Here is a 23,568-nt window from a genome sequence, read left to right on the forward strand (position 1 = left end):
AGCTACCTATATAGATGTTTTCTAGGTAGCTACAAGGTATCATATCTAGTAAGTGCTTGAGGAAGGAGAGCCAGTGTTGTGGACTTTCCCTTCAATGTCATATTCTATAAAAAGTGAGACACCAGGTTGGTGCCTCAGCTCCAAGATGCTAATGAGGATCAGGAGCCAATTACTCCATACCATGAATGATGGCCAGTTCAGTGGACGATCTCACTTTCTGGATGTTAGGGCATTTATTGATTTAAGAGACTTCACATGTAATGAATTTTCAGGGCTGATCAGTGCTCAGTAATGGCTCAGCACATCCCAGAGCCCATGTGCATGTTGGCAGCTGAATGAGAGGCGAATAAACAGAATCGTTTCCTGCTGGAAACGCAGCACTTGCTTTTAGTTTCTGTGATCACACTCTTAGTGTTATCACCAGGCTAGTCATGAACCCAGAACCTTGGCTAGGAGACAGACCTTGTCTGATGCATTGCTTCATTTATTTCCTGTCATTCTCTAGCAGGACACGTCCTATGAAGAGGCCCATATTTACGACAACAGAGACCATAATGCCCTCTTCCTTATCTGCTCAGTGGACACACATTTAAATTTGTGGATGATTTATTTGCTGTCCTCAAGAACAGAGAAGCAATTCAGACACACGGCTGTATCATGTTCTCCTTTGGGGCATTAAATCTGAGAGGAAAGGCCATTAAGTGCCTTAAAATATTGCACATCCAGGTGATACAGAGCAGGTTATAGCTGTCTCCAAGTCTACTGCTTTGCAGCCTGCAAACCCCTCCCACAGCAGCAGGTGAGTCCCGCAGTGGAAGGAGAGTCAGCCCTTTCTTCACAGTAAATAGGAATGCAGATATGAACCTAGATGCAAGCGCCCATGACAGACAGCTCTCCTTATTAATGAAGGCCCTGCTCGGCATGGATGATGGCTCTGACGTTCACCTCTCACAATTCTCTTTCCTGAAATAAATCCTTATTTCTACTCTAACCAGGTGTCAGATGTTGTCCAAAAGCTGATAGTGAAGAAAGTGTGAGTCCCCCAACATACTCACCCCAGTTCTCTGAACTTCCATGAAAGTTGCTCTTTGGAATGCCTTTTCCCACACAGCTAGCTCGTTACCCAGCTCCACACTGAAGATGTGGCTTTTCCCGTGGCTGGCTAGGACGCTGAAGCAGTATGACCTGGGGTCTTCACAGTCTAAATCTTGGAGACCAAGATACAAGTTTGCCTGTAGCCAGTAGTTATCTGAAAGCCAAAACTGAAGAACAGAATGGATTGGAAATGGGTCAGGACTGGAGAGTTGAGCCAAGACTTCAGAACCCAACCCATTCTTTGGGAAGAGGGTTGCATTTGCCTGGTGTGGTAGATGTAACCTCTTCCTTACAATCACCAAGTAGGGCAAGTGCTTTAGAAATGTTTTCAGAACAACAGCTGAAGCAATCAAATAGGGATAGAGCACGGTGATCCATCACAGACTCACCCAGCTGCCCATACTTAATAACAGGCCGCCATAGCCTCAGAATGTGTCTCTGATGTGCTTGTTTGGGATACAGCCCATTGGGATTCTTCATGTTGAGGTTAGCTACAGGGACCTGGATGTCACCAGTTGTCCCTGCTTCCAGATGAGGGGTAAGGAAGCAGGCAACAGGGACTACTAAAGGAGGCTTCTGGGACAGTCCATCCTCCCACCCCCCAATACAGATATAAAAATGACCCACAAAAATATTGTACATAAGATATGCTCAGGCTCTGATCATTGGAAGCTAGCCTTTCTTAAAAACAAAACAAAACTCTGATACCTACCTTTAAAAAACGTTGTTTTAAATATAAAAACCTTTGAGACTCTCGTTTAGTATAAACCCAACAAACTAAGAAAAGCATAGGGGAAGTTTTTGCCTACACTGGCTCTTCAGAGGGGCTGGGCTCGGTGCTCCTAAGGAGACGTTTAGGTGCAGTGCTGCAGAATGGCGGGTTGTTATAACTGCTGAGTTGTAAAGGGAATTGCTATCTAGTGATATCTCTCTACTGCAGAGTCAAAAGCATACCCTTGTTCTTTCTCCTTTTCAGCTATAAATTGTAGGGAGTGAGCTCACAGTGGAATGAATAAACCTTAACTAGAGGGAGGAGCAAGGAAGAGATGGTACTTAGAGAAGAAACTGAGCCAAGAGGTATAAACGGAGACCACTAGCATCCTTATTAATCATCCTTATTAATGGATTCATCATAGCAACTATGTGTTTATATTGTCATGCTAACAATACTAAGATGACAGAAACTCTGATCGCTAAGACATAACACAGCTAGCTTAATATCTAATAACTCTAAATAACAGGTGCAATAAAATGTAATTTATTTATAAAGAAATTGTTTCTGGATAGACTATGAAGTAAAGAGCGGTAATTCACAGATCCGGCCACACAGTGACATTCTAAGGAACATTAATGTAAATTGAACTCAGATGTCTGAGTCACATCTCACACCATGTAAAATTAGATCCTTTGCCTTTGGTAAAGCTCCCTCTAGATAAGCGCAATGCAGAGAAGGTTGAGAATCCCCACAGTGCATTGTCCAGGCCTTGAAGAGCTGAAAACTATGGTTCATGACACAGGGGACATGAAGGATGTGGTAGTGTCATCCCTAGCAAGTTTTTCCCATGTTAAGGGCCTGCCATCATACCAGTACCTAATTGGCAGAGACAGAAGGGTGAGTCCAAAGCCACCCTCAAATATAGAATGAATTTGAGACTAGTCTGGGATATATTAAAATACAAAATAAAACAAAATCAGACCAACCAATCAAACAAAAGATATACCAAAGCTTCTAACAACATGACTAAAAGAATTCCCTCTAAAACTGAAAGCCCTGGATTTCGGTGAAGCCCTATGTGTCCCAGGGGGCTCGTGGCATCCTGCTCATTATTCCCACCATGTCAGTACAGCAATGGAAATAGACAGGACTCACAAAGACTCACTCCAGCTATGCCTGTGTCCCTTACGCTGAGCCCTTGTCAGTGATGACACCTTCCCAGTTGGGGAAACTGTCTTTCTGGCTATGGATCCACCACACCAGAGCTGTTAAATACATGGGACAATTCTGACAGCATCAGATGATTGCTGCGGGCAATCCTCCCTCTTTATTATCTTTGAAACTTTCCTCTGATTGGATTGAATTGCCTTACTTGTTTTTCTGGCCTGTCCAGCCTAGGTCACAAACTTGAATTTCATTACTAAAATAATTCTCAACAGGTGCAAGATGTTGGATTGGCAGTTAAGAGTGCTTGCTGTACAAGCATGAGGACCTGAGTTCAAATCTCCTTTACTTGTAGAAAAGTCGGGATGACCATATGCATCAGGAACCCCAGCATAGTTAGGGACAGAGAGGAGAATTGCTGGTGTACCTCCAGGTTCAAGGGAATGAGGTGGAAAGAACGAGGTACCTAGCATATTCTCTTTGCCTCTGCATATTCAAGGGTGTGGGCATTTACACACACACACACACACACACACACACACACACATACACACACACACACACACATGCACACACACACAAACACATGTATACACACACCACTGCTGCTGCTACCACCCACCCATACATCCATTCATCCAAATGCCCATCCATCCATCCATCCATCCATCCATCCATCCATCCATCCATCCATCCATCCATCCCAACACCCACCCGTCCTTTCAGCATCCAGCCCCCATCCATCCATCCAACTCAGTAAGCAATACCATGGCAACGTCACTAGACTGGAAAAGCTGGGAGAACAAGAAAGGCTCATCCTACTTTCTCATAATACCCCTCAATGAACACATTGCCCCTCCCACTCTGGAGGCCATCTTATCTCTATGAGGCATCTAAATGCCAAGGATACCTACCTTGTGAACTTTAAACAGCACCTCACAGAGGTTATAGGCACGTTCTGCTCGTCCCCAATCCAGTGTGCTTACCTGTGGGTAAGCAAACAGAGACATTCGTGTCGAAGAGGAAGCTGCTTTAGCTAAGAACGCAAGCCCTTCTACCATGGAATGATTCCACAGGTCTCTACGTAGATGTTAAACTTCCCTTGCCTTGAGTGGCAATCGACCTTGTAGTCTGTTGTGGGTTCTGATTCTGCATCCTCCTCTGATGTACACCATGAACACATGAATACAAAGAATAATACTTTGAGAAGCACACTGGTAATATGAGAACTTTATACTCCTGGGGATAATTTTAATTTAAATGAGGGTTTGACTCAATTAAATTTTAGTTAAATGAAGAAAATATAAGGTGAGTGCAGAAAATGTAAGGTGAGTCTGAGTATAGGATGGATTAGTGTGACAGTCAAGCACACACACTGTTGGCTGGTCCTCTGTCCCTCAAGACTACACTCCCCAAGTGTTTCTGCCTCAGAAATGAATGGAACATTTACCTAATCAATTTACCTGTTTTTGGTTGGTTTGGCATATCCCATTTCATAACTACTAACTTTTAAATGATGTGCTATGATTTGTAACTTACACTCACATATATGATCTCAGAGTTAAACTGTTTCTGGTTAAAAACTATATAGAATTCTGAGCAGTGTCAGAGATAGCTCTCTTCTGTTGACCATGCACATAGTCTTTCAGGCATTAACTCGAACAGGGCTTTTCTTGTTGCCTTTGAGACACTGAATCCACAGGTATTTAATTAGCTCGTGGCTTCCTAGCAATTGTCCCATCACGCAAAATGCTGCCCGAGTTCTTAGATGCCAAGTAGCTGGAGCTGGACCACTAGCCAAGAGTGAGCTTGACACAGAAGCATCATTGATGGGTGACCATTTAACCAGTCCTTGCTCCAGAGCCAGCTCTCTGCTACTGGAATTCAACAACGAAAATACTGGACAAACAAACCTTGATTGAAAGCAAGCAGGATAAAAGTGCTAATGTGAAGCTTGGCTTTGGAACAATTAGGCCTCCGTGGCTTCTGCAATCAGCAGATGGTAGTCCTGGCTGCATCTTTCTGATTCAAAATGTCTAAGACGTTCTCACCCCTCCCCAATGCTGAAGTGTTCAGGGTTCTCAAGACAGCACTGTCCTAACTCAAAGACAATGCTCTCTGTTCCTATCCTCTTCCCCTGTAGTCCTATTTGCATGAACAGAGGATATACAGATGTCCCTCAGGGTAGAGCCCCATAGCCATTGGTATTACTGGACCAAAATAAATCACATATGGTGGGTGCCCCATTCAACCTTCCCATTAGAGAATTGCTGATTATTATAAGAGAATAAAAAAACAACAACAAATGATTAAACACACTATTCAGAGACATGCTCCCTTAAGATCTGATGGGATGTTTAAATATACATCACTCATAGTCATAATTTTGCCTTTTCAAAATATAGTTTGTAAAAGAAGCATTTTCCTATGTTATTTTTCCCCCCAGAAACAAAATGTGAATGATAACTCAGAACTTCAGTGTGTAGATTTATCACTTTTGTAAGCCTGACCTTTGTGCTGGACATTTTAGGTTGTGGTTATATTTTAATCATTGTAACAGTGCCATGATTATTACATTGAAGACATTACATTCGTGTCTCCTGTTGTGTCAAATGCATCTTCTTTATTAGATTGTCATCTGTATATGGTAGAATGGCCTGCCTTCTATGTTCTAAGGTAAAAGTGGAAGTGTTTCTTATTGTTGGCAAACTCCAGGCCTTCTTGTGCTATATTTAAGGCATTTTCTGGGCTCCTAAGTTCCTTCTGCCAGGAGGCCATGCCTATCAAGTGGGGATGACCCCATCTTCATACTAGCCCCTGAGATGCTGAAAGTGACTGATACTCCCATCTTGAATTCTGCATAAATCATGCCCTGCCCCTCATCCTCTCACTGTGATGGATTCGGGGAAGAGACCCTGTCCAGTTAAAGTGGTGAGACAGAAGGCGCTCAGGTCTCTGGGATGAGACTATCCATCATAGGACTTGGGGCAAATGCCCCACCTGAGGATTGCTGGAAGTCACGATGGGTGTTAAAGACTTTGGTTACTGACAATGCCTGGACAGAGGTTCCTCTGTTATAATAACATGTCGCAAAGATGCAAAGTGACCTGAATGACGGGGGTTAGGAGGGATATGGCTGCCCTCTATCTTGTGTTTGTCTGTAAGCCTAAACTCTCTAAAAGCAGACTGTTTAAGAAGCAGCTCTTTCTCTTTGTCTGCTTTCCCCAGGCTACCTGAACTCCATGTTTTCCTAAAGGCTTGTCAGAGACCAAGACCTGATGTCATCCCTCATATCCATAAAAAAGACTTAGTAGCCATGTATCCAAGCAGCTGTGTACCAAAGCACTCACCTAGCACTTCATCCCTGCCAGTGTTTGCCCATCTAGTGTACCCTGGCTTACTACCCAGCAGGCCCTGGGAGCACACTGGCAACGTTTTCAGAGAGGAACACATCTGCTGAGCCAAGTCCCACCTTGGAGCTTAGCCAGTAGAGTCAGATTTGATAGTCCGCAGCCAGCCTGGTTCTAGCCTTTCCCCACACGTCTGGGGCGTGGATATGTCTAATCCAGTAGAAAGGCAAACAGGAGACATTTTTGTTTCTCCTTACAGAAAGGATATTATCAGCAAGACATTTGTCACATTCCACAGGCTTCTGTTCACTTTGTATTAGTTATATGCAACTCTACAGCCCAGCTGTGAATTCTGAACACAGCAATCTCTCAGGTACCTGTCCAGATATCTACATAGCTGACGGAGGAAACAGTTGATGCGAACAGCCATTTGACACCGTCTGACGGATATTTACATATTCATAACCAGAATATAAACGCAGAGTTCAGAATCTCAGGTCTGCCTGGTTAACAGTGTTGTGACAAAAGTGAAGGTCTGTGGAGCTCTGAAGTTCTCTGCCTTAGTGCTCAGGGTTGAAGCCTTCGAGTAGCTACTGTGCCTGCTATGCCTGCCAAGACAGAGGTCCTTGGCCTTGTGGGGGGGTTTCAGATGAAGCTCAGTGACATCAGTTTTCATTTCTAAGTCAAGTGACACTGGCACATCAGGAAAATCTCTAGTGGGACAGGTGAGTTGGCCACCTCAGCTTCTCCTGGCACTGTGAACAATCGAGTTTCAGGTCACCCCAGGATTAATCATCAGTGCCCACTACTGAGGAGCTGCATGACCACCCTGTTATCCTTGTCTGGTGGGTTTGTGAGGAAACACAGAGGACCCCAAGCTCTGTGAAGGAAGAGGAAGATGGAAGGGAGAGGAGGGAGGGCTTTTAAATAAAAACACCGAATTTACAGTGCAGCATGCATTTAATTATTGCTCTCCTTACAAAAGAATTGCTGATTCTGCAAACCAGGTTCTCTGTGATATTGTTTCCTTAAGTGGAAGCATCTCTCATGTGTCAAGCACAACTTGCATCCTGCTATGATGCTTTCACGGTGTTTCTCTCATGGAAGGGATGAGACCACAAACAGAGAAGGGGTGCTCAGTTCTGTGCTGAGCTATGATCTAGCTAGCCTCCTGTCTCAGTCACTGGCCCTGATGATAACTTTGCCTGGTAAGGCAGAGTCAAGACAAGCAGAGACTAAGCCAGCTGACCTCAAAAGTGCATTGCACAGAGGGCAACAAGCAGGCATTCACGTGAGGAGAGACTAAGGATTTCTAAACCACATGTCCTTCTTGTTTCCCTAAGCAATGGCACTTGGCGATTTTCTGCCCTTCCTGGCCATTCGTGGCTTTGGGTAAAGCAAACATTTTAGACTCTAAGATAGACAATATTGATATGTTTTAGGGTTACTGTGGGATATAGGTCACATCAGGATGACATAGCAGTTCCACATGGGAGCCATCCTCATCTGCAGACTTAAGTCCATTCTTTCCAGATAAACTTTTACAAATGATAGAATATATCTGCCTAATTGACACTTGGAAAATTACTGTTAGTATTTCCTGCAGGCACAAGAGCCTTCACCACATAATTTATACAGCAGTGCTATGTGATGCTGTTAAAATGATTTCACAACCTTAATTTTTTAACACATTTTGATGGTGTTTGAAAACATGAAGAGATGAAGCATCACCTTTTAGATTTCTGTTTGCAAGGCAGAAATAAATATTCTATCAATGAAGTTGAGCAAAGTGAAGATTGGGGGTTAGGGACGGTGAGGTTCATTTCATGCTGGACCCTGCTTCTTCCTCAGCAGGATACCTCACATAAAGGCTGCTGGTCCCCATACCCCTCCCCTCCTCCCACCTTTTGCCTGGAGAAAGTCAGAAACAAACCGTCCTTGAATAAAGGACATTACATTTTAGCTCTTCCTAAATTTTCTGTGGTAAGAATGTCTAGGTCCTTCTAGATTACATTTCAACATTCTGACAAGACATGTTGAAAACTACAGCTTAGTGAATATTTTGACTTTTCTGCCATGTCAAGCTTTTCTAAATGCCCTTGGGATGAGGGCTAGTTGTGCTGTAACTACTTCAGGGAAGGAAGTGACAATCATTTGGGGACATTTGCAGAGTCACCTGTGTGGCTTCAAACTCCTGGCATAGGAAATTCCACTTCCTTCCTCTAGAGAGGTCGAGAGGACGGATTGACTTTACTCAGATGAAGTCTATCCTGTGGAAAGATAAGTGTGTGCCCTGCTTGCTGCATAAGGTCTCCAAAGAGAGTAGTAACTTGGGAGATCTTGTCTGGAACTCTGGGCTCTGCATATGACCATGACCACTCACTACTGGGTCTACCCAGTAAGATATGTGTCAGAGCATCCTGACACTGGATTGTCTGCAAGTCATTTATTACTTGTCTCTGATCCACGAACTTCAAGTTTCATGTACGATTAAATAAATAATAATATATTTATTAAAACTTAATGTTTAAGATTTGGGAAAACTGAAAACTGTTATTGAAAATTACTAGCAATGCCAAGATATAAATCCCAGACTCAGGAAATACATATAAATATTTAGGTATAAATTTACTTACCATATTGTGTGCATTGCTATGACAACAAAAAGCTGTTTAATATTAAAAGCGTGACTTTTATCTCTTAAATTTTATGTGCTTCAGAACTTTAAAATTCACTCATATAAGAAAGCTATCCTGTGTTCACCTTGGCTCAGCGAGATGTTTCAGTCAAGATTTATTATCTCTGACATACAACAGGGGAAAAATTGGGATAAGGAATGTAAATAAGTTGCCTTGTGTCCGTGGCTGGTAAGTGGAACAATTATGAAGAAAACTTGTAGCTTCAAGCCAATTCCAGTGAGACACAGAATAATTCTTCTTCATTGTCCTACACAATCTCTCCTAGCTTGATGTAAAATATGCTTTGGTAATTGTGGACAAAAGATGAATTGTTTAAAACATTTCATTTTGTTCAACACTATTCTGTTATGTAAGGTAAATTTTTATCTTTCTATTTAACGCATTGTCTGGGCTGCTTTTGGCTTTTTCCATTTTTGTTTCTTGAAAGGCTGTCCATCTTGGAGCACACGGCGAATGAATGAACCTCACCTGTTTGTCTCTAGAAATGGATAGGCATTGAGCTAAGTTTATGGTATAAAAACAAACGAATATAAAAACTTTGCTTTCATTGTCTAGCTTCTAAGCTATTGTGTTTTGCATTTTTGTCTTTACTCCTCCTGGCTGATAGTGTACAATATGTAATCAAGGCTTTCAAATTACTCAGAAACTAATTATAACCCTTTCCTTTGTTGCCCTTAATTCGAAATGGAAACAGCTGTTACGTCTACTTCCAATGGCGTTGCTGGGCATTGTAGATGCCATCACGCTGCCCTACACTGTGAAGACCCTTGTCCTGGCTGCCCCTGCTGTATGGAGGTCTTGCCCTGTGGGGCCAGTTGACTTGGCTAAGTGCTTGGATGGGTTTCCTCCATGCATTCTCTTTCCTTCTCTTGTAGAGTCTAACATTTGGGAACACTTGCAATAGTACATCATCTGTTTCTTCCTGAAAATTGCTTCATATTGATTTGAGGGCTTCAACCACAAAATGCTTTTGAGACTTGCAAGCTTCCCCCACCTGAAAATATCCAAGCGGTTGATTTTCCCCTTTATATCTCATTTCGAGATTTTTCTGACATCTCCAATTCACTGAGAACAGCTGTAGAGTTCCACTATCTTCCAACAGAGGGGATTAGCCAGCCAGTGACCATTCAGCCATCAGAGTGTCTATGTAAGTCAGTTTACCTCCTAACAAGCAGTGACTTTATTATCATTTCAAAGGGCTAGCAATGACAGCTATGTTACCAGAGAATTGAAAATTACACAAAGACATAGAGTCTGTTCAAAGGGAACCCTCTATGTTGGTCTGACTCTGAGTTGGATATTCATTCACACTTCACACTGCTTGCTTTGACCATTTTGTTTCTTTCACATAATTACCACAGAAAAGGAAACTCCTTCGGATGAGGCCTAGGGGAAGCATAGAGCACGTTTAGCAATCACAATAAAAAATCCAGAGAGATGAGCAATGTGCTCATATGGTCCCTACTGTTAAAACTACCTGCATGCCACTGATATCACTATCCTGGTATCATATCTGAGTATGATACTACTATGCAAAAATATCTACCTACTCTCTGAGACAAAAGCATATAAATCAATTAGTAACCTTAAGGAACATTAATTAGTTTACTTTCCAGAGGGTTTAATCAATGCTTATGGAAACATATAGGTGATTGTAATGTGAATAAATTTTCAACATAAGATTTTTTTTTAAATAAAAAAGCCAAACTTGTGTCTAGGTACACTGTTATCCTAATCCAATTCCAGGGAAGGAAAAAAACACATTAAAGAGCAAACCAGTGAAGCAGCAGTTCTTAGTGAATCAATTTTCCTACCCTTAGCCTTTCAGCTCATACAGGATGTACACCCTAAGGGAAGCTGGGAAAGGGTGCAGCTTCAGAAAATATAAAATTGTGCCAAACATTTGTGTAACTTTAATCTCATTTTAATGGTAGAAATTTATGTCATATCTGTGTAGATTCTGATTTTTCAGAGACACCGAACTAAGTTTCATTTCTTGCTTGCAGTTCTGATGGGTCAGACTCCCCAAAAGTTAAAAAAAAAATCTTCAAATGATGAGCATTTGGGCAGAGCACTTAAAACCCATTCGGCCAATCTGAGAACAGTGTGGGTAGGAATTGGAAAATAAAACTGTAGAACGGCAGTATCCACTCTTAACATTTGTGTGATAAATCCCACTAAAGCAGGCTGTTAGGTGTAATCAAATCTGGAAATTGTGTAAGAAAGAGCGGCTTTGGAAATTTCATTATTTAGACAGTTTCGTTAGAAATATCTAAAGAGGGGACTGCGCTTTGCTTTGATTGCATTCTGGATTCTTCAACCATGTAACTGTCTACATCCCACCTCCACACCAGCTGATACTTGAAGCAGAGAAATGCTACAGCTGTTTGAACTGAAAGACAGAAATGGATTCCCTTTATGAGTTTGAAATAAGTCACTTGTGGTTAATCCATAAGCATTCTAACCACTGAGATCTAGAGGAGGCTATAAGCACCCATCTAGTCTCTGCCTTCTTGCAAGACCCAATCTATCTTCTGCCGGGCCCATATGAGTAACCCTAGCAACAGGCCCTGTCACCCACCAGATGCACAGGCATCCTTACCGGAGGAGCGCTAAAAATGTAGAATGATGAACCTCTCAGGGCCAAGAACTTGGATCTGAAGTTCTGAGGGTTGTTGTCAGCTCCTTGGAGCCTCTCATTTACCCATCCCATGTGCACCACCTGCAGAGGGAAACCTTGGAAAATTAAAAGCCAAGCCTTAATGAAAACGTCTTAAGAGCAGAATACTAACCATATTCAACACACCACGTTCTGTGCCTTCAACCCAACATGCCCAGGAAAGACGGTAAACCAAAGAAGCCTGTATGAATCTTTGAGTTCTAACTCAAACTCGATAGAGGATAAAAGTATATGATAGTTTGTGGTGGATACTCAGATCCTTGTGGAGTAAGGCTCTACACAGTAGCTGAGTTGTGGGTTTCTCATACTTCTTAAAAATGTGTTGTTACAAGGCTGGAGAGATGGCTTAGCTTTTAAAGGCAAAGGATCATAAGTAAAAGGACAAAAACACACTGTTCAATTACACTGTACTACAGGATGGTTTTTCTCATTCTCTTGTGCAGATTCAAAAATAGGTCATTATATTTTCATTGTTTATAGTAAAATATAAGGCATCCTACAATGTGAAAAAATGACTAAGACTTTCTTTAGCATTTGACTCCTTAGTAGTGAAAGTAATGCAAAACAAAACATTTTTACAACTCAGATAGTTTCAGTCTTACTCCACGGAATGTAAAGTACAAAGTCAGAACGGGGTTCAGGTGAATCAGGGAAACAGTGATACAACTTGAGAATCCAGTGCATGACTTCAGCCTGTTAAAGAACAATCCCTTATCACCTACTTTTATATGTGGCACATACATTTTAGTAAATGGCATGAGTCACTTCAGTTTAATTTTCCCATCTCCACTCACTATAAAAAAAAAAAAACAAAACCTTATTGAAGAAAAACTTAAAGTAAGACAGAGTTCCCAACTACTCCTTACTTCTATCTCTACTTTGTAGGTAATGTCTATATGTAGTCCTGGTTGTCCCAGTAAGCTATGTAGACCATGCCGGCCTCAACCACATAGATATCTGCCTGCTTCTGTCTCCCTACCACTGTGACTAAAGGTGAGTTCCATGTCTGGCTTTAGCACTTTAAATGATATATGCACTATTTCAACCAACATTACCCAGCATCCTTTGGGGCTGAAGACCTTGAGTCCAAAGGTTTTGGACAGAAACAGAAAGCTCACTAGCAATTCCCATAGCCCAAAGTGGAGCATCCCTTCATCAACTCTTACTGAGTAACTCCTGGCAGCATTCACTGTCACACACCATAGACCTATCCTCAGGGTCAAGATGTCAGCTGACAGCTAAAATGCAAACAAGGCAGACTGTGTGGAAAATAGTCGTCATGGCTGAACAGAATCACTGCTATGATATGTAATGAATACAAATGAACGAATGCCCCTCAGATCTGTAACTTTGTCATTGATTAAATCTGCATGTGTGTATAGAAGCAATATGTATGGATATTCAAGGGTGTGTAGTGCTTGTCTGTGCATTCATGTAATGTCCAGAACTCTATCTTGGCTGTCATTTCTCAGGTACTGTCTTCCTTGGCTTTTTGAGATGGACTCTCACGCTGGCTTAGAACTTGTCGACTCTGGTAGGCTGACATGCCTACAGCTCCAGGGTTCTACTTGTCTCTGGGTTATGAGCATATATCACCACATCAAGTTTATTTCTTACCAACTACATGAGGTGCTTATGAGGCAAGGACCTCACCAACTGAGCTACCCACCTCCTCAGCCTTAACTTTGTCTTACATGTGCTCCAAGAAGGTGAGTCAGATTAATGTGATATGATAAAGTGACTATAATAGTATCAAAAATCTCATGTGACTTGGGATACCTTTAACATAGTTTGGCTTTTATTATAAAAGAGGCTAGAATGCACAATATTGCATGATAACCATGAGAATTTAATCCTGTGTCTTAGAAAAGCCCCAGGCACAGAGACTGCAGACGGAAACAAAACAGTATTTGCACTGTAAGAAAACTGCTGGAATTGAAGTCCTTGAAGGTCTTTTGGATTTGGCAACGTTCCAGATAGAAACGTGACAGCATTGGGGTCTTTTGTCTTCCTCCTCTTCATATACATTGCAATGAGCTGTGACATGTGGGCACAGCAGAGAGGATGGTGACATTCACAGGTGAATGAATGAGTGTGGATAAGTCTGAGTGCAGGCACCACAGACAGCTGGAAGGTAAAGTCAAGGCTGCAGGTCTGGATTCCCAGTTGAAATAGAGAAGCTACGATCTCTTCTCCCAGCAGCAGAATTCAAACAAGGATGAACAACCCTTGGGTTCCTGTTCATTTGAGGGCCACCATGGGTCGTCAGAGCTACAGGCATTAGCTGAGAACCCAGTGCCACCTCTGAAAGTGCTGCAACCAGCATTTGGCTCTCCTTGTCTGCTCTGTCCTTCCCTTCATCAGTGTCTGGGTGACTTCACGCTCGGTCAATACCATGCGCTCACATAATTCAACAGGAATTCCATACTGGGGAGTGGCCAAGAAGCTGCCGCTGTAGCCAACATGACAGCTCAGGTTGGTAAGAATGTGAATCACCAATTAGTTGGATGTGAACTTAATTAAATCCCAAGTGTAATTTAATGCTGCCCAGATAGCACAGAAGTAAGTTATGGCTTTGCTGTTATTCAGAACACTGGCTACCTTGTGAATCTTCTTTATGTATGTATAGCTAGTTCGTAAATAATCTCCAGGAAGCTAATCTTATCTTTCACATTATGAATTTTTTAATGACTTGCTGCATGTTGTAAGAAGTGTATATCACACTTTCATGGATGCTGCCCTGATGGCATTAGGTGATATAATTAACTGGGAACCCAGGGTTTCACCACCTCCACAGAGAAGTACAATTTCATCTATCTGTTCTGGTGTCCTTTCTGTGAAAGTCCTGTTTCTTGCTGGGCCAGCATAGGTACTTGGTTAAGCCTACAAAAAATTGTGACTACACGCCTGACTTTTTATTCTGTACAAAAAATGCTACTAACATTATCCTTGGGGTGTTAATCAAGGCATCATCTCTGTCAGTTGGAAACCAAGTTAGAAATTTTAGAAGAAATTTACTTTGGAAATAAATAAAGCTGTTTGCAGTTTTACTAGGGTGGATGCATCCTCAGAGTGTGCTTAGTTTGTGCTTAATGTCATTATGTTTATGTTGGCTCTGTGTGTGTGTGTGTGTGTGTGTGTGTGTATAGACCAAAGGGCAACAATAGGTGTAATTCCTTATGGCTGTCTAGCTGTCTACTTTTTTTTTGTTTTTTCTTTTAAAAGGGTCTCTTATTGGCCTAGAATTCACCAAGACTAGACTAGCTGGTCAGTTAGCCACAGGGCTCTTTCTGTCTCTGCTTCCTTAATACTGGAGTTATAAACATGTACCACTATGCTTGGCTATTTTCAATGGGGATTCTGGGGACCAAACTCAGGTCTTTATGCCTACAAGGCAAGCACTTTACAAGCTGAGCCATTCCCCCCACCCCCAGCACAACTTGGCCTTTGTTTAAGACAAGAGTCCTCCAGTTTGAGCAACAATTTATAAGGTTAAATGCCAGGCATCAGAATCTATGCCCCGTGCTTATTGTACTGGTGCCTAGACTTTCTTCTTTTTATTTCAATTTTATCAGTTGTTACATCCTGTGCTAGATTGTTTTAGCTCAACCTGACACAAGTTAAAGTAAGTCATCTGAGAGGAGGGTACCTAAACTAAAAAACAAAAACAAAAACAAAAAAAAACCCCCACAACTCCGTGAGACCTGCTGCAGGCAAGCTTATAGGGCATTTTCTTAATTAGTGACTGGTTGGAGAGGGTCCAGCCCATTGTGGGTGGTGCTATCTCTAGGATGCTGGTCCTGGGTTTTATAATAAAGCAGGCTGAGCGAGCCAGTAAGGAACACCCTTCATGGCTTCTGCATCTGTTCTTGCCTCCGGATTCCTGCCCTTTGAGTTCCTGCCCTGTTTGAGCTCCTGTCTTGACTTCCTTTGATGATGAATATTAATATGGAAGCATAAGACAAATAATTTCCCTTCCTCCAAAATTTCTCTTGGTCTCATATTTCACCACAGTGATGACAACCTTAAAACTATGCCTTTGTTTTTTCACATTTATTCAATTATTATTTGTAATACATCAACAGTCAGTGGTTGCTTAAGGTGAAAAGATATCACTTTTCAGTTTTGAAGTGCTCAATGGCAAATCCTAAGACACAATACAGAGTGTGTAGAGCTTGGAGCGGATGTGTGCCCCTCCTCTAGAGCACGCCCGAACATTCAGGACGGCAAGGATGGTTTGAAAGCCATCCACACAGCATGACGCTCCTTCCATGTCTAATATAAAAACACTAATGGACCCCCAGGCAGGTTCGAAGTGATATGCAAATTTTGAGTTCAGAAATAAATATATGAATAAATAAAATCCCAGAAAATAAAGCTTCAGATTTCCACTACGTGAATTTGTTTTGCTGTAGAGATGAAGAAATCAAAGCTCAGATGTCAGTGTGTTCAATGTTTCTGCCAGAAAAGGACACAGCTGGATTTAGGTCCCAGGCTTTCCTCAAACATGGCGATGTCAGCGAAGTGTGCTGTGGAGTGGAGTTCGTCAGATGAAGGCGATGCCTCTTGATGTGAAAGGTGACTGGTGTGGGACCTGTGGGCTCCTCAAAGATTGTGCAGTAACAGGGGTTGCCATTTCACTGTAGGCTCCTGATATTCAGTGACAGGAAGAGGTGAATGCCAAAGTGAAGGAAACATATCCTGCTCACAGGACAATGCTCTTTCCTGATAGGAAAATTGTTTGTATCCACCTGCAAACCCCAGCATTCTCTTCAGTGATCCAGAGCCACGTCTGAAGATAACTCTTTGTATGGGCACACTGGAACTCACTAACCTCTCCCTTCGGGAGACCTGACCCTTCCACCTTCTTTATCGTGCATGGTGATCTCTCCTTTGGTCACAGATATCTCAACAGGCAACAGAGCCCCGTGGCCCTCAGTGGATTGGCCGGAGGAGCTGAGGACAAGGACCAAGCCACTCCTTGCCATCTTTGAAGGGGCAGACTCCCTAAGCATAGAATTTTAGAGATGCTTCAGAGTGCTGAGGGGCTAATGGAATTCAATTTCAAAAACAGTAAATCATGTGTGGAAAAAACAAAACAACACAAAGTCAGGTCAACATCTCACCAACGACAGATAAATTGAGAAAATGTTTATGTGTGAACCCAGTGGAGGTGTCTTAATGGACAAAACTATAAGAAATTTATTCTGCAAACTTTAGTGGAAATGTAATATTTTAATGTGGGAAGATATAGGATGAATGCTATTCCTGTTTGAAGACATTTATGGAAGTATTAATCATACTAGCTTAGCCCCTCTTTAAGCTATGAAAATAAAATAGCTGATGGTTAATTTATAACATATTGAAAGTAATAAGTTATATTTAGAAGAGTTATTATTATCAGTGTAAAAATGCTGACTAAAAGGCCCAATTAAAGTGCAGACTGAAATCATTGTCTTTCTCAGTCAACATTGAATTGACAGAGCAACGTTCCCCTGCGTGTCATTGTCTTGAGTTTAGATTCTGATGCTAACCACTGTTTAAAGAGCATTCAGAAGCACCAGTTTCAACAACAGGAATGCATGGACATTGGTTCTCTTGGGGTTATAACTCATGCTTCTGTAAACCTATGTAAGATGTGATCCGGCAGCCAATGGACTATAAACAAGTTCCCCTTCATGTGCTCAGCCTAATATGTGACTAACAGACACTCCATGAAAGCGGGAGGGGGCCAGGAGTACTGATGAGGAGCTGATGTTGAAGAGGGGCCTGTCAAGGGGGGAGAGTCTTGCTCTAGGTAATACCCCATGTGAGAACATTGCCCTGAGGGAGTTGGGTGACAGGATCTTAGGCACAGACATTAACACCTGCCATGTCAGCAGCTCCTGGGAGCCCCGGTGACTATAGATTAAAATGTTATAAACTGAATTCCACCTCTGTGTTGATGAGAGTCTACAAGGATGATCTGGCCATCAGGAGTAGGGGTGTTGAAGATCCAGATTAATTTATTTTTATCTTTAGGAAGATGTGTGGCTCCCATCCCTGTGACAGTCAGGAAGATCCTTTTTCAGAATGTATTACCAGACCACTAGCTACCGCCAGTTCCACAGCTAAGAATGTCACCAGAATGCCACATGTGAAACCTACCAGACTTTCCTATTTTGCTTTAAACAACCAACTGGATGCTCACATTGCTGTATTCTAAAAGTAGCTTGACTTATGATTTTCTCTATTCTGTTACCGTGAAAACTTCATGAAACTGTTACTAAACTGGAATATGGTATTGGCGGGGGGGGGGGAGACCTCCACATGTGTTTGTGGGCCATGGTTATTGAGATTTGGCTTCAGAATAAACTCTCATTGAGTCAATAACATTATACAACAAAATGATCCTAAGTCACACAGGCCTTTCTCCATCCTGAATGCTCTTTGGGCTCTCTTATAGCCCTCTCTAAATCCTGTTCAGATCACATTTTCTACTGAGCACAACCCACAGGCATCATTTATCTCTGTAAACACAGGTGATCAGAACGGTCCCCCAGTGTGTTCCTAGATAAATAAAGAGCTTTGAGTTCACCCATGTGGCAGAGTCTACCAAATTTGGTATGATTCTCCCTAGCATTTTCCTATCTAAATTCCACAAAAGGAAGCAGCCGCTTTGGGGCTTGGTTATCCTACTGGGCTGAAGGCATACACCTACCTGGTCACAGGGAGAACAGCATTTGTTTGCCATTTTCATCTGTAGAAGGAAGACAGCAAGGGGTCAGTGTGCCACGCACGCTAGTGCCTTCATTTCTCAGCTTGTCTAAATGGCAGCTGAAATTAACCAGCCCAGGAAAGTTCCTTGGAGATGAGTTTCCTCTATGCTGTGCTTATCTTCAAATCAGAGCAAATACAAATTTATCGCAGCAATTCTCAAAGCAGGAAAACAATGAAACAAAACGACGGGCACAAGTGCATTAATGTCATCATTCCCAAATACCAGTCCTCGAAGTGAGGGCAGCTGGGGGGTGATAGATGCTTAGACTCTACCATGTTGAAAAAAAAAAGGAAGGTGGCCTCTATTCTGTGTCATATTACAATGACCAAGGCCCACAGTGAGTAGTCCATTCCATACCTAAGTCTCAGAACCATGTAGACATGTAGATGTGACTTTCAACAATTTTACTGTGAAGAAATGGAAGTTCATAGGGAGATGCACCCTATGCTGTGAGCCCACATGTCTGCCCTGCCATGCTGCCCAAGGGTCACCTGTGATGGTCACCCAATAAGGAGAACTATGCACTCACTAGCATTAATTCTAATGTTAATCCAGCCCCACCTGTCTCCTTTCTGTTTGCTTATTTATCTATTTAGTTATTTAATTAAAAAAATTATCCATCCAATATCATAGGGATTCAATGTATGGAATATTGAAAGTGGGACTGTAGGAATGTGTTTATTTTTACACCATTAAAGGATAACTCTCATGCCTTCAGAGTAGAATCTCTCACATGACTGCATCTGTAAGCATCTCAGATTATTCAGCTAACTTCTCTCAAGCAATGGCCAGGATAGGCAGGAGCTGAGGAAGGAGGGGCCAGCAGGCACTAGGCTGTGTGATGCAGGGTATCACAGGTTGCATCAAGCTGCCAAGAGCAGATAAAGGAATGTGGAGCAAACATGCAGCATGAGTATTGGGAGGGAACGAAGATGGGAACTGGGCCAAGTCCTTGGCCGTGGGCCAGTCCTACCACAGCTACATGGATACAGCTTGCAGTACTTCATGAGAGACTCAGCAAGCAGTTGATGTTCCCTTCCCCAGCTCATCTCCACTTATTCTTTCTTTTACAAATCTTACTGACTTCGAACATTAAACTTATCACCCAAGGCATAGAATGCTTCTTTCTGGACCAGTATATTTGGTTAGGTATGCCCTTTTTATTTTTATTTTTTTAAAATAAGAGAGAGAGAGAGAGAGAGAGAGAGAGAGAGAGTTGTGTGTGTGTGTGTGTGTGTGTGTGTGTGTGTGTGTGTGTGTGTGTGTGTGTGTGTAAATGTTTGTGCTCATGTTTATGTGTGTGTCACATACTTGGGGAGGCCAGAGGAAAACCAGGGTGTGTGTATCATATTTTTATCCCAGTTAGTAGTTTATCCAAATGCCACATTGTATTAAGATAGTTTGAAACAGAGATGGGGGGGCAGGGAAGGGAGTGGGAGAGAGAGAAATATACAGAGAGAGAGAGAGAGAGAGAGAGAGAGAGAGAGAGAGAGAGGGAGTGTGTGTGTGTGTGTGTGTGTGTGTGTGTGTGTGTGTGTGTGAGAGAGCGAGAGAGAGAGAGAGAGAGAGAGAGAGAGAGAGTGTGTGTGTGTGTGTGTGTGTGTGTGTGTGTGTGTGTGTGTGTGTGTGTGTGTGCGTAAGAGAAAGAATGAGAGGGAAGGGATGGAGAGATAGACAGAGAGGGATCTAGCCTGGGGGTTTCCAATGTTTGTATCTAAACACATTTTAATAGGTTAACTTTTAGTTATTTGAGCTGGATTTCTGATCAATTGAAACGAGTGTATGTTCTGTATGCAGATCTAACCTTACAGTGGGTTAATTTATCCTTGGAAGCTTCTCATCATTACTGCTAATGCAAACAAGTGAGGGAGTAAGCCCTGGGCTTTATGCTCACATGTTGAAGCGTCAGTTCATTGATGTTGGTTGAGATTGCACGCAACCAATCGGCACAGTCCTGGGCAGTGGAGAACTGAAGGGCTCCTGTGCTGGCTCCGTCCAGGGCCAGCACCTCCAATGCACTGGACCTGCAGCAGGAGGGAGGATACCAGGGAGCAGGTCAGCTGGAGAATGACACCAGCAAAAGGGACAACACCAGGGAGCCAGTCAGCTAGAGCATGACACCTGGTTGGGAGTCCAGCAGGGGCCAGGTGCTTCCAGCACGTGCTGTGCTATGCTCAGCTGTGACACACTTGTGAAAAAGCAGACAGACAGTCTTAATCCTCTAGTCAACAACAGGTATAATGGACTAGCCTTACCAAAGTGAGGATCCACACTGAGCTCCCTCACTAAGAGCTGCTTCAAATTCAATAGGCACAAGGAAAGCCGGTCAGATGGGAAAGAAGGTTTGCTCTGGTTGAAATCTTAGAGTTATCATTTTATAGGCATCTTAGATGTAATTAGTTTGAAGCCCACCTTACCACCTGAAACCTAACACTCCATTAAACACCAACACACTCAGTGCTGATAGGGGCTGGGGTGTCCCAGTGCATACAATTAGGATCCACAGTGGAGCTCCAGAGAAGCCTGGGGTCCTTGCTTCAGTGTGACCAAGGGGAGGTGATTGACATAAGGCTGACTCAACCGCCAGTAACTGTCCCTAAAACCCACACTGCCCATGTATCTATCCACAGTCCACACTGAACCATGTTGTAATAAGCTCTCATCTGTGAGTTCTGCGAAGCAAGGGGGAGGGCATAAGCGGGGAGAGCTACCAAGAGTTTTCATTCCTATGAGTGAGTAATCTTTCTTTTTAAAACAGAGATCCCTGATGGTTTCAACCTTAATAAGCAGTTCTTGAAGGAGAATGAAACATTTAATTATTTCCAGCTGATTTCCCAGCTTGGTAGGATATGAAGGGTGATGAATGCATTTCTGAAGGCATTGCCAGAGGATAAAGCTAAGGTGGAGGTGAGTTTAAAGTGAAGGTGCAGCTGGCTGACAGAATGGCTTAGGGAATGGGCCAAGCCTCTTTGCCGCTGCCTTCATAACTGTCTTGTTTCTTTCAATTGTGTCTTCCAGGTAGAGCCATTTGTCTCTAATTCCTTCATTTCAAGGTTCCTTGTTCCTTGGTTCCAAGGCATGGCTGCTTTAGACCTGTGTGTTCTGCATGACAAATTATTACTTTCTCTACGTGGCACGGGACAGCATTAAAAATCCGTCCTTGTGTTTATTTTGGACATCGCAAGGGCATGGACTTTATTCTAACTGCACTAGAAAGTCACTGAGAGGCTCTGAGCAAAGAAATGGCATGATGAGAAATGGATGACAAATTTACCAAAAAAAAAATGTGTTGTAAATAGGCCAAAGAGACAGAGTGGAATAAAAGAGAAAACTGTTAACTGCTGGAGTAACCAGGCAAGGAGAGTGCTCAGGGAAGCCAGCCTGGGTAGGTGGCAGGAGGGGAAATTAGTGGAGAGATTAGACTCAGATCACAGGGCAGCTGTGCTGGAGTAACTGGACCCAGCATGTGGGCAAGGCCAGACCAGGGACACTGGTTTGGGCCATCTGTTTTCTTGTGAGGCTTCCCAAGTAGAGCTGGGAGTGGGTGGTGGAACAGTCAAGTGTGGGCACTGGGGACATGTCTTGTCTAGAAATAGAGCATGTAAGCTGTCCACTGTGGAGGGGTCAGGCAGTGAGAAGGAGTTAGCTCACTATGGAGCAATTTGGTCAGTGTAGCAGCTGGAGAAGGGACAACCAGAAGAGAGAGAACAGCATGATGACTGTCTGACAGAGTGGGAGATGCTAGCCTGGTTGCTTCCCCAAAAGCCAGCCCCCAAAGAAAGATTTCTGCAAGAGGAACAAGTGTTGGGGTTCTGCCGTTCTCTGTATACCAGATGTGAAGACTCCTACTGCCCCCAAATATAGACAAGATATGCAAACCAACAGATGTGCAAATTAGAACACAAGAAACACAAAGAAGCCTTGCAAAGGGGCTCTTGCAAAAAGCCCAAAGTGCCTCAACTATTAAACACACAGATATTAAAGTAAGCAAAATGTCAGGCCAGTATTCTAAAGCTTTCTGGTAAAAACGATCAAGAGCCTGAAAGAGGCTACAGAGAAGCTGATAAATTCAATCGAGAATAGAGAAAAATAGACCTGGACTCTATTCATTCTTCAGACAAACAGGATAATAAGCAGACTCCAGGGCTCTGGTCCTCATTTGTCAGTGGGGAGGGTACCATCCACCCAGGATGATGTTTGAAGACCTATGATGACGGAGTAATGTCAAGTCCTTTGTCTGGATATGAGTGGACTCTCAGTTAATGGGACCAAAAGAATTTTAACAGGATTTGATTATGCTTTATGAAAGTATTATATAAAATTTCTTTCTACATTGGAGAAAACTATTGATTAAGGATATGGAAGATGGCTGGAGATCTTCCACAGTATACTTGAGCTCTCATCTGAGATAGAGACCCCGTCTCTCTTTCTCCAAGATGCTGGAATGCCATATATAGTCCCTTGTGCATCCAGAGATCCTGAGGCCCAAAGCTTTGTGCCTACCCCAGCAAAGTCTTATACTCCCCCCTCAAGATAGCTATCCCTCTCCAAGGACAGGACTGCTTCCAAGGGAGCTGTGGCATCCACCTACATGGTCAGCAGCTAACTGCTGTCTACTCTCACCAAAAGGCCATGCAAAAGTCATGTAACGTTGAAGGAACAGTTGAATTTCAAGTAGCAACTCCTTCTGCTTTCTCTGGTCTTGACCATTCTGTATCACTGCACACCCACATCCATGCTAGTGACCATATATTCTGATTATGTCTTCTGCAAATGAAAACCTGCTAGATTTTCTCAAAGCCAGTTGAAAGAAACATATTGAAGTTATGTCAGAGTTCAGTGATGGTGGTGGCATGTGAATCGATCTGCCCATCAAATTCCTCATTTTTAAACTTTCATCCTTATTTGCGTCATAATTTCCAAACTTGGTATTTTTTAACTTGTTCCAATAGAAGTCTCACTTTTATATCAAGACCAAATGCTAAATGATACCCGAAGGGTTTTCTGAGAAAACTTCACCAATAAATAGATTGGCTTATTAAAGGGCTTCATGTACCAGGGAATTGTACTGTCCAGATGCTCATGGAGCTGGGACAAGCTAGGAC

The 23,568-nt window shown here is 42.7% G+C and overlaps 1 protein-coding gene across 2 annotated transcripts in view; it reads right to left on the reverse strand.

Moving 5' to 3' along the window:
• Sntg2 (syntrophin gamma 2) overlaps positions 1-23,568 on the reverse strand; it is a 202,725-nt gene that overhangs the window by 40,673 nt on the left and 138,484 nt on the right. For both annotated transcript variants that reach the window (XM_032907580.1, XM_032907581.1), the window contains 5 exons: positions 20,358-20,487; positions 18,404-18,442; positions 11,626-11,745; positions 3,889-3,960; positions 1,056-1,262 (listed from right to left, as the gene is read on the reverse strand). In XM_032907580.1, the coding sequence (XP_032763471.1) occupies positions 1,056-1,262; positions 3,889-3,960; positions 11,626-11,745; positions 18,404-18,442; positions 20,358-20,487 (568 nt within the window). The remainder of the gene's footprint in view (positions 1-1,055; positions 1,263-3,888; positions 3,961-11,625; positions 11,746-18,403; positions 18,443-20,357; positions 20,488-23,568) is intronic.

Source organism: Rattus rattus, chromosome 7 (assembly GCF_011064425.1).
Source record: "Rattus rattus isolate New Zealand chromosome 7, Rrattus_CSIRO_v1, whole genome shotgun sequence".
NCBI classification, from domain to species: Eukaryota; Metazoa; Chordata; class Mammalia; order Rodentia; family Muridae; genus Rattus; species Rattus rattus.